Source organism: Asterias amurensis, chromosome 3, assembly GCF_032118995.1.
Source record: "Asterias amurensis chromosome 3, ASM3211899v1".
NCBI classification, from domain to species: Eukaryota; Metazoa; Echinodermata; class Asteroidea; order Forcipulatida; family Asteriidae; genus Asterias; species Asterias amurensis.
Window position 1 is genome coordinate 24,670,563 of NC_092650.1, and position 12,336 is coordinate 24,682,898.

General features: G+C 39.8%; 1 protein-coding gene across 1 annotated transcript; it reads left to right on the forward strand.

Annotated features, from left to right (window-relative positions):
- Positions 1–855: 855 nt before the first annotated feature.
- LOC139935299 (aqualysin-1-like) lies at positions 856–8,860 on the forward strand. The gene is made up of 9 exons (XM_071929824.1): positions 856–936; positions 1,550–1,703; positions 2,035–2,175; positions 2,668–2,809; positions 3,504–3,737; positions 4,898–5,076; positions 5,808–5,979; positions 7,278–7,408; positions 8,299–8,860. Exons 2-9 carry the CDS (start codon positions 1,593–1,595, stop codon positions 8,302–8,304), a joined length of 1,116 nt encoding a protein of 371 aa, XP_071785925.1. The 5' UTR covers positions 856–936; positions 1,550–1,592; the 3' UTR covers positions 8,305–8,860.
- The last annotated feature ends 3,476 nt before the right edge of the window (positions 8,861–12,336 follow it).

Genomic DNA, 12,336 nt, shown 5'->3' on the forward strand with positions numbered 1-12,336 from the left:
CTGCACATCAATTCACTTTCTCCCATTCATATACACCACAACCACTATCTACACTCAAGCATACCAGTGAAATTCTCAAGACATTCCTGAGAGCCAACGCCCCAAGGAAACAAAGGGCCGCCCCTAACAAAAAGCCTTTGTGCTTGCATTGCAAGTTCTACTGTTGCACAGTAGCACTTGCCCACCTGTCCAAACTATTTACAATATTTTAACACAGTAGCTGTAGCCGCTGCACATAGTAGCCAGTAGCGCTTGCCCCAGCAGTTGCACAGTAGCAGCTCGCGTTAGCACTATTTACAACAGCAAATCATGGCCCTATATTTTAGTGTACCACAAAATATACAAAACAACTATTTGCAACTGCTTCCATTAATCAACCTGTGACACTGTTCTTATTTCACAGACCGAGGTGTGTTATAAACCACAAATAGTGTACGTTTATTTCCCCTCGGCCCTGTGAGTGACCAGAAGAGGGGCCTATTTTTGGTCACTCAAAGTCCCTCGGGGGAATAGATGTATACTAACTAGTTACCGAATTTCCAGTCAATAATGTGTACAATATACCGAGCTACACTGTAAACTGTTCCACTCCATTGTCTCTTTTCGCGTTAACACTCCCATATTCGTGAACTTTTAAAATAATCGCTGTTCAAATTATGTAAACAGCTGATGACATTCTCCTAAACATGATAATACTTGTCAACTGGCAAAGGTTTACAACAAAACGCTGATAAAGGTCACTAAGGGAAAGTCCGTAACCTTTTATCAAACATCTGCTTGGTTCCAAATAACTATAATTAATGATTATGAAATAATATTGAACTTTCCTACGTCTTTCTTGTGTAAACAATGAGTTGATAAAGTCGACACTCACATAGTATAAATAACCCCCCTTAAACAGCTATTCTTCACTCTGAAACATCACCTTCCTGACTGGTAAGTTGGCTTTATTTATTTCAGCAAAACAACAGTTCCTCGTTTGCTCTTCACCTCTGTGTTCGCGGTTCGAATTTAGGCTTAGAAAGAAGCCCCGTGTATGGATTGGCTTTAAGTCACTGATTAGGTTGTTTTGTTATAAAATTAGGGATCTTAATTCTGCATCAGCTGATATTAAAGACTCTTGACACTATTGGTAATTTGTCAAAGACCAGTCTTCTCACTCATCTCAGCATATGCATAAAATACAAAACCCGTGACAATTTGAGCTCAATCGGTCGTCGAAGTAGAAAGAAAATAATACCCTTGCCACACCACGTTGTGTGCTTTCAGATGCTTGATTTCGAGACCTCAAATTCTAAATCTGAAGTCTCGAACTCAATTTCATGGAAAATTATACTTTTTTCTCTAAAACTTATCCACTTCAGAGGGAGCCGTTTCTCACAATGTTTTATACTACCAACCTCTCCCCACTACTCGTTACCGACGAAGGTTTCTATGCTAATAGTTATTTTGAGTAATTACCAATAGTGTCCACTGCCTTTAACACTTAACAATAACATTTCAACATTGATATTTGACTTTTAATTTGTTCTTCAAAATCCAACGTTAGCTTTGACTGTTCTCGTAGTCTGTGGACGTCCTCATAACCAACCATGAAGCTGATCTTGTTGTGTCTGTGTGTGGCCGCTGCCAATGCCGCCCTTGCTCCAATTTACATGGCCCAGCGACGTGGCATTCCAAACAGCTTTATCATCAAAGCTAAGGTATTGTTATATTGCTTGATAACAGGGAATTTGAAGAAGAAGAAAAAAAGGCATTGTGCTTCTTTTAGAATGAGTCTTTTGTGAAAAAAAAATTGTTTCCTTATGATTGTGCTGTAATTTTTAACCAATTTGTACATTTATTTTATAACTACAGTTTTCTCGGTGGTATTATTGTCAATAATTATAACGTGTATCGACAGTTTGTTATGAATGGAACACAAAATGCTCCAATTCTCACGAAATTGTCACCTCGCATGTTGGTTATGTTTTCAGTTAGTACCTGAACTTTTGAGTTTAAAAGCTACTTATTTTATTCTCTCATTTCTTACAGGATGCATCCGTATTGGACCAGATAGAGACAGATATCTTGGCTGAGTTTCAGACCATGCGAATGCCAGCCCCAAAGGTGTCCAAGATCCGTGATCTGATTCCCGTTCTGAATCTGCGAATCCCACCTCACATGATTAATACTGTAAGTAATAAGAATGACAGCAGTATTTATTCAATTTATTTAGTAATTTTAAGATCTTTATACAGGATACAAATATTAACATAAAATACTAAATATCATACAACCGCCATGTTTTACTTTATGTTCTTGTGGCTGAAAAATGAGAATAAGGGGAAAAAAAACCTTAAAAATATACCATCACAACAGGTGCAACGCCAACGTTGAGTTGTCACCGCTGAATACAATTTGCTTTTTGAATAAAAACAACTTGAGTTTCAACATCTCCCCTACCTATTCTTCTTATTAGGGGTGCTTTGAAATACCCGCATTTGCTTAAGCAATTTTGAGGAATGGCGGACACAGTAATTATTAACAATATTTGGTTTTTGGTAAATCTGGTGATATCCACCCAAACCAAACAGTGCAATCACATAGTGTCCACCCCACTTTTCGAAACAGGCATGCATGTGACTTGAGTGCAAGGGGTCAATAATTGAATTATTATTTCCGCAGATCCGCGCCATTGATGGTATTGAGTTCGTCGAGCAAGAAGCCATGGCGCAGATCTTAGGGCAGCAGTACAACCCAACTTGGGGAATTGACAGGATCGACTCAAGAGACGGGATTGATGGCGTCTACAACTTCAATGACGGCGGTTAGTTAATCCGACATGGTCAATGTTTAAATCAAATTCTTCGATTTATATACGAAGCTCCGGATGGTAGTGGGGTTGTGCCAACAATATACTGGTTCCCTGCCATACAAAAGTGTGTCCATGACTGGATTTCACAAAGAGTTAAGACTGGTCTTATGTCGAGTTAGGGTGAGTTACTAACGTCCTAATTTTAGACTAGTCTTAAGTTTTTAATATCTCATAGTCCTAAGTTATAGGACTATTTCTAACTCTTTGTGAAATCGTCCCCATAAAAATATCATTCAGAACTAATGATTTCGCGATCTCGAAGTAAAATATTTTAGTGGAGTGATTTTATTTCATCATTCTGTACTGTTCATGATTCAGTTTCTGTTTTCACAATTAAACACAAAACTAAAACAAACTACACATTCGCATGGAATCAAGAAATCATATATTTTTAATTGTGTTTTATTTAAAGACCTTTGTGCACATGATGTCATTTGAGTAAAGCGCCCTCACTTAGAGTTCTAAAGAAGCTTAATCATTGGCCAATCCCGTGCGCCGCGCGTACAAATCAGTGTGTTTCGATTGTTACATAATCGTTTTTGCCACTAAAGAAGATGGCGGCTTAATGACTTCAATCCACTGGGTCTAGTCCATGTGAAGCCTTATTAATTACAACGTTTACCCACTATTTTGATTATTTGAACAGCCTTGGGAGAAAATGGTCACGTCTACATCGTGGATACCGGTATGAGAACAACTCATTCAGAGTTTCATGGTCGCGCCCAGCTCATTTTCGGTGGGCCAGACGACAACGGCCACGGAACCCACTGTGGTGGTACTGTCGCTGGAGCTACTTACGGAATTGCACGCAAAGCGTCGATTTACAGTGCTAAAGTATGCACCAACTCCGGTGGTTGCCCTACCTACTTGATCCTCGACGGTAAGTGTCATCGTATCATTGTCATAATACACATCATCTAAACTGCGCCAATAAAGTATCTAAACACTTTGGTCAGAATTAATCGGAACTATAAAATAGTATGCAAAATAATAATTTATTAGTTTATTCGATTCACAGTTATCTTCTGCGCATTTTGAAGCCTGTCTATTTGCGCCACGAGTGTTTGGCGGGTTTGTGGGCACTTCATTGGCTTAAGGTTGAACTTTAAAAGTTGCAAAAGCCGCTAATCACCGAAGGGAACTCGCACAAGCATATCACACACAGACAAATGATAAAAACAAGGAGGGCAAGAATCATGTTGACAATTTTAGTCACCGTACAACGGTTTTGCAACTTTTAAAATTCTACCTTAAGCCACTCAAGTACCCTTAAATCCGCCAAACAACATCGTAGCGCAACAAAATAGGTATCAAAATGCGCAGAAGATAACAGTGGATCGGATTTATAATTATTTTGTTGGCATTCTATTTGAGGTTTCGGTATATCTGACCATTTGTAAGTGTTTAGATACTTAAATCGCACAGTTTACATTGCCCAGTCTCACTCATGCATAAAACATGTCCCTGTCCCCATTTGTAGCAGTACACTTTCCAAACCGGGCACATATATTAACAAAAAAGAGGACTATATGGGTCCACGATTCGTGTAAGGTCCACGGTATTTTTGATTCGACTTCAGGCTCCGTTCTCTCGTCTGAAGCCCTGGGCACGTACGCAAAGCACACGCAGTATTGTCAAAACAACTGCGGGGCCAAGCTAGCCTGAGCTGAATCTGGGGCAGGAGCCGTGGTTTCGTGTTGCGACTCTTCTGTCAACACTTTAAAAACTGATATGTTTAATTGACACCATGGTTTTACCACAAATACCAACAAATGAGTAAAATTTAACACAATAGGGTGTTAAAATAGCACCCATTTCTGCAAAATCAATTACATTGGTGTTATGTTAACCCCTTATGATGTTAACCTCTTCGGTATCTATTATGTGAAAACGCCCACGGTGTCAGTTTTAACATCCCAGTTTCTGAACTGCAATATACAAAACTCTTGGAGGAACTAATAGTATGTCTACTGCAACGTAATTTCTCCAATAACATGAACACCATTTTTAAACAAACTTTTTGTTTCCACTTGTTTGTAGGGTTGAATGCAGTTTCGCAGAGACCGAAAGGTGTTGTATCAATGTCTCTTGGTGGTGGTGCAAACCATGCCCTCGATGCTGGAGTCCAGGCACTGATCGATACCGGTTACGTACTTTCCATCGCGGCAGGAAACTCCGACTCGGATGCCTGCTACAACTCACCTGCCCGCGTTCCCGACGTAAGTTGCATTTCTCGGTCTGAAAACACTTTTGTTGTTGATGGGTGCGTTCGATTAGCTTCCCCGGGTCAACCCCGATCTGTCCCCGGTAAGATCGAATAGCTTTGACGTCATTCCAGGGGCTCACCCGGGTCAGCCCCTAGTGCCCGTCTTGTGGAGAGGGTCACTTGGGGCTGGTCCGAGGTGCACGCGACAGGGAGTGATCGTTCGCTTAGCTCATCAGGGGCTCACCCGAATGAGCACCACCGGGTCGACAAAGAGAAGCTAATCCAACGCACCCTAGTTTTAAATATTTATTTATATATTTATTGGTTTATTTAATTAAAAACAGCATAATGAACGTCGGTGTGGCAACCGAGAAGTTGAATTGCACTGGAACAAAAATATATATATAATTTTTTAGGTAGCAAAAGGTGAAACACACAATAGGTAATACGCAAGAACTATAAACAATCAAAACACCAAACAATCAATACACGCAAAACCGTCAATAAATTGACTTTAAAAAAAAATTAAGGTACACACTGTTGATAGAAAATGCCATCAATAAAAATCAGATAGCAGGGTTTTACGAAAAACGTTCGAAAAGTATATGGACAGATACAAAACGAAGATATTTACTACGACACAAAATGTATATCGTGTTGTAATAAAGAACACTGGTCTCAGTTATTCGCCTAGATAAAAACAATACTTAAAGTATTAAACATATTAATATTGTATTCTTTTAGGCAATCACCGTAGCAGCCTCAGACAATCAGGACAAAATTGCCTATTTCTCATGCTGGGGCAGCTGTGTTGATATCTTTGCACCCGGTGTAAACATTGAAAGTGCCAGTCATAATTGGGACACCGGCTCTGCTACCATGTCAGGCACATCAATGGCTTGCCCACACGTTTCCGGTAAGTCTCATTGTTGTTGTTTTTCTATAGGAAGACGTAGAAATTTGGTCTCTACTGGTCTTTCAAAGATGTTGCTTTTAAACTGTACTTGCTACTTTGCCAAGTTAACTATAAATAAATGGTAAAGTTGCAGGTACAACCACGTGTAATCTCTTTTTTGGGGAGTATAATGGCTCTAAAAAAGAGCCGGTGTGGTCTCGACGTTTCAAACAGTATACTCTGCTGGTCTTCAACACTCACACAACAGAGATTTACACATTGTTGTACCCGCAAGATTACTTTTTTATTTTTAGTTTATTCATACTTATCTACACCAAAAGCTTCAAAAATGCTTATGCCAAGTTGCATTAACCAGTTACTTGAGCGAAAATGGCTGGTCGAGATTAAATGAATTCGATATGACTATTTAATAGATTTGAATTGAGCAAAAAAAAACAATCGTTTATTTTTATTTTATTTGTGTATTATTATTATTATTTCATCTTACCACAGCTTGCAAAAGAAAGATCATATTTTCATTTGTGCCGGATCACCTCGAGTTGGGCTACGTCTCGTAGCCTAAGATATCGAGGGCCTTTCTTAGGATCCTCGCTGTTCCCAACAGCGCCGCCTTCTGCAACAGATCTATAAACACTGTAAATTTGAGAACGAAAATCTGCTACAGTGCTAGCTTTGCCACTCACTGCTCGTCATTCAGCCGTATGCAAGTTATTGGTATTTTATATCCATGTTAAAAGGCCAATTTAATAAAAGAAACTACCATCTTGTTTCTGCCTCTCATAACAGCTAAACGCGCGCGACTAAGTTGGAAACCAGAGTAAATGATTCTGCCGCAGACAACGTTCACTAAATTGTTCGGGCTCTTTCACTATGACAACTTTTAATGCTCGGTCAAGTTATCTCAAAAATAGCCATAACACACTCCCCTTAATTCCACCTAGCCCCAGAACTCTCAATCTTTCGAGATAAATTCAGCTGGCTTAGTTAAAACAAAAAGCGATGAACGAGGTTAGAAAGTCAGAAATCCAAGTTGTATGCATAAAGGAGTACACTCCTTATGCTGAATCAGTGGCCTCACTTGGCTTACTGTGTTTAAACACTTCTGGCTGTGGTTATATCATCCGTTTAAACACACCACGTGATGTCCTCTGAACCAATCGAAATGGAGAAACTATCCCAGGTATTCATGAATGAAGAAGACTAACATAATTATTTCAGGAAACCCCAGGTCTGCCGCACAACGGGCATGGTAGACAAGACTAGTCATAGGTAACTGAAATATCTTTTTGCAATTTCAGGTGTTGCTACACTGTACTTTGTCAAAAATGGAGGTGCAACCGGTGTAGTATCGCAACTGCTTGGAGATGCGAGCAACGGGAAAATATACTACACCAAGGGATCGCCCAACAAGCTCCTTTACTCTGGAAATGTGAGTACCTCAGATCTTAAAAAAAGTTTGTTTTTAGTTGTGCACCGGGCTTGCTTGTAACTCGCTGTATAAAACCACATGGGGCAGCACGTGTACTGTAGATGTCGTAGCAAAACACTAAACACTAAACATTTTTGTTTATACCTTTTTTCACTGCCCTTCACGTTACGCGAGCAAACACGTGAACATGAACGTTAGAAAATGTTGTTGTTTCTAGGTGACGTCACTACTTTGGGATTATTTCATGCTCACGTATGACGTCCGCACAACGTACGTACCTGACGTGAAAAAAAACTTCACGTACTCCAACTTCGATGACCAATTGAGCCCAAATTTTCATAGGCTTGTTATTTTATGGTTATGGTGGGATACAAGTTAGAACACTGGTCTGACAATTACCAAGCATGTAAAATGCCTTTAAAGGCAGTGGACACTATTGGTAATTACTCAAAATATTTATCATCATAAAATATTTCTTGATTACAAGTATTGGGGAGAGATAGATGGTATAAAACATTGTGTGAAACAGCTCCCTCTGAAGTGACGTAGTTTTCAAGAAAAAAGTTTTTTTTTTCACAAATTTGATTTCGAGACCTCAAGTTTAGAATTTGAGGTCTCGAAATCAAGCATCAGAACACACAACTTCGTGTGACAAGGCTGTTTTTTCTTTCACTATTATCTCGCAAATTCGACGACCGATTGAGCTAAAATTTTCACAGGTTGGTTATTTTATGCATATGTTGAGATACACCAACTGTAAAGGCTAGTCTTTGACAATTACCAATAGTGTCCACTGCCTTTCAGGGCCCTCGTATAAATCAGATGTCAACCATCAAGTTTTTTACTTTTATGTGTTAATAAGCTTCTTTTTGTGTGTGTTTCTCCTGCAGTTGTAAACGACAGAATGGTGGACATGAATGATGTTTCAGGCATAGTCACGGACGAAAAACTTGAAGCTGTTAATGGCAGCAGACAACATGGTCCCCTCTTCAAAGAAATAATAACTTTAGATTCTAGTTTCGCACTGGTCATGTAACTCCATCCCTTACTGAAACAAACTATTACAATATTACATTTGTTTCCAGTCCGTTTTGTCTGATGCCTCCTTTTGTTTAAGTTAATTGTAGTGATGTCAAAATTAATTTGTGATCAGGCGGCCATCTTGTGGAGAAACAAATACACGAACACTTTGTCAATCACAAGTGGCTGCCGATTTTTTCTTTATTTATATCTGGCCTGTTAGTTTAAGTATTATAGTAAATAGTACAATATTTCGAGTTAAATTTGCGGATTGGTGCCGACAATCTCTTTCTTGTTGATGTGTCAACAGTCCAGATGTGTCTTCTATCGAAGCCAGGCTCGCCGGCACTATTTCCAGTAATACTGTTAATACTATTCTTGACAGAAGACTATGTCCTAAAGGTCTGATATTAATAAAGAGTAATTAAAATACGCAGAAGAATTCTTGTCACGGGCTGTGTTCATTTTGAGTTTCCCTTTTTTATTGACGGATATATTCTATAATTTGAGTGAGACGACGGTAATGGCGGAAGAAAGTGGTATCCTTTTGACCATTGAAAGAGTGTTGGTAACAATAAGTCTAGCACATGTATTTTGTAATGCTTATGACACTGGACAAATGGTCAAAGACCAGTCCCCTCACTTGGTGTATAACTCAAACTATGCACAAAATAACATGGGAGAGGTTGATGGTATAAAACATTGTGAGAAACGGCTCCTTCTGACGTAACGTAGTTTTCGAGAAAGCAGTAATTTTCCACGGCTTTGTTTTCGAGACCTCCAGTTTAGAATTTGAGGTCTCGAAATCAAAGCCATTATCTTGCAACTCCGACGACCAATCGAGTTCAAATTTCACAAGTTTGTATTTTATGCACATGTTGAGATACACCAAGTGAGAGACTGATCTTTGACAATTACCAATTGAATCAGCCAAAGACGAAAATGCTGTGCTTCTGTGATTGGTTTCTTTAATATCTCTTCTTCTTCTCATTAGGCATTGTGGTTAGCACAGATTAACTACAATGAAAATAGAAACAAAAATATATGTCACAAGAAATACTCAGTGATTGTACCAATTAATTGGACCTAACCTGAATTACCCCAATAATTATGCAAATAAAGGACTGAATAAAGCAATGTTTACATTGACCCATGTGCCTAAAGGGAATCTATACAAACTTTGACCTATAAACCCTGGGCTATAATTACCACATAAACACAATTAGCAACTGACTGAATCATAGAATATTATGCGTTAACCTGTGTTATATCAACCAACGACAATATGCGTGTATGAATAACAATCCCCAATTACATGTGCGACCAAATTAAACGCAATGACAAAATACAACTATTTTAGGCTTAAAATCAGTACATAAATATAACACAATCAATCAATCAGCTTTATAATTTTAGTGGCAAGAAAATCAATGCACAAACCGTTTAATAAACCTCGGCGGAAATCCCAAAAACTTTAGGCGAAGAACAATGGGCTGTTTACTTGGGAAAATCGTGAAACTAAGACTCTGACTTTCAGCCCTCGTAGCAACTGCTCGATGTGAACAGCGCCCTCAATCGATAGAAAACAAGTACCCTGAGTTTGGGTGTTACACCAATAGTATCCAGTGTCTTTAATGCGTCGAGGGGTGCTACTGGCGCTACTTCGTAAACTCAACCAAAAATACAATAACATGGTGTTTGAAGCTTTGCATGGTGTATAATATTAATAGTATAAAACTTGCGGGTACAACCATGAGTAAAAAATCTTTTGAAGGAGTGATGGAGTGAGAGCCGGTTTGGTCTTGACGTTTCGAACAGTATACTCTGCTCGTCTTCAGGAGAATGCTGCACTACTGGTGGTGGTGGAGCATATGTATGGCTGGAGGGATGCACTTTTGGGCGGGAAGAATCGAAGCTGTTCTTGTCCGGTGAAGCGTGTGTGAGTTGGTTACTGGCTGGATGTGTGTGCGTTGGAGTGTGTCAGTGTTGAAGTGAGCTGCTGCTGGAAGTGTTGGCTTGAGAAGTGGTGACAAGATGTCGTTGATGAAGGGTCCGATGTCTTGTGGAACTGTGTTGTGGGCCTTGATCTCGATTTCCTCCCTTACTCTGCGTTGGTGACAGAACTTGACTGGAGTGATGAGCTGGGCTTGTTTCCATTTGATGGGGTGATCTTGTTCGTGTGAGTGTTTGATGATTGTTAATTTGTCTAGGTGTCCTAGTCTGCCGTGTGCTAGATGTTCCTTGATTCTGGTAGATGTTGCGGCCGGTTTCCCCGATGAAGACTTTACCGCATTCGCAGGGAAAGTCTAAAACTGCATGAAGATTTAAAACCGGTCGTGTAGTTCTTTAGATTTGGTCCCACTTCCAGACCCTGTGTAAATGACATGCCCTGTGACGATTATGATAACTTGGCGATATATATCGCGATAAATATCGCGAAAGTTATCGCGATAATAACCGCCATTTCTGTCATGGTTATTATAGCGACAGTTATATCGATAGTTATCGAAAAAGTTATTGCAATAATAACCGCGATAACTATCGCGATAACTATCGCGACAGTTATCGCGATAAATTTTGTGATAAATGTTGCGGTTATTATTGCAATACTTATCGCGACAGTTATTGCGATAACTAATCCCGATTATTAGCGCAATTATTATTGCGATAATATCGCCAAATTGTTTGCGATTATAACCGTGCTAACAGCCGCCATAACTACCGCAATGCAATAACTATCCCAACAAATATCTACAGATACAAATCTCGACGAAAGCAAAACCTGTTCCGACAGAAGGTCGAAACAGCTAATAATAAAACAAATAATAAAACACGGACGAAATCAATACCTGTTCCGACCTCATAAAAAATATAAAAATATTGACAAAACAATACCTGTTCCGACAGTAGGTCGGCACGTCTTATAATAAAAAATATAGAAATCTGGACGAACAGCTAATCAAAAATATTAAAATCTCGACGAAAACAATACGTGTCCCGACAGTAGTAGAAGCTTTCACTTTGTGTACTTCGTGTTTGTGGACTCCCTCATAACCAACCATGAAGCTACTCTTGCTGTGTCTGTTTGTGGCCGCTGCCAACAACGCCCCTGCTCCTATTTACATGGCCCAGCGACGTGGCATTCCCAACAGCTTCATCATGAAGGCTAAAAAGGTAACTAATAAGGGAATAAAAGGGTAGCGACTAGTTATTTCACGGCCGTTTAAAACAGGCAAGGTCGAATTGCCGTGTGATAAACGCCCTTTATCACCCGGCAGTTTGACCCTGCAAGTTTTAAACGTTTTTACCCTTTTATTTTCATTCATAAATGTCTGTTGTTGGTTAAAAGGCGTAATAAAGTAAGAAATTCTGTAAAACTTATCCGTTTCCGACGTGCTTGAGCTCGTCGACGTCCGTGCGTTGCATTGTGATGACTGAGACGCATATTTCAGACAGTTTCAGGTTATGTTCGTGCGCAGGCGCGTATGGTATTGGTGCAACCCGTTTTGGTTTTCTTTTCACACACAGCGCGGCTAACTCACCAACAGCGCCTGCATCGCCCGTAACAAGAAACGTCTTGCACCAAAACTAGCGCGGAGTATCCGCTTACAACCAGTTATACCCCAAGTGACGCGCTCTCCACCAAGGGAATGGCAAAACTGTCTGAGGTATTTATCAATGTCCACTTATTCTTAAAAAACTCCCCATTCTGATAGAAAACCCTGTTTTGTGAGAGTTAATTCCCAACTGGATTTTCAGGGCTACGACCAATAGCATAGCCTTGATCAAGGCTGTTGACGTACTGTTCCCCGGCCCGGTTCGCGGCACACGCATGCAGTGCATACACAAATGTACATTACCATACATTGTACAGCGCGAGAACAGTATAGCGTAGTCGTGAGAACGGT

What these genes read in the sequence shown, in the direction of transcription:
- LOC139935299 (XM_071929824.1), top strand. Translation starts at nt 1,593, where the DNA reads ATGAAGCTGATCTTGTTGTGTCTGTGTGTGGCCGCTGCCAATGCCGCC. An exon ending in CTACAACTTCAATGACGGCG is followed by an intron (nt 2,810 to 3,503) that starts GTTAGTTAATCC and finishes TTATTTGAACAG; the next exon opens with CCTTGGGAGAAAATGGTCAC. An exon ending in GGCTTGCCCACACGTTTCCG is followed by an intron (nt 5,980 to 7,277) that starts GTAAGTCTCATT and finishes TTGCAATTTCAG; the next exon opens with GTGTTGCTACACTGTACTTT.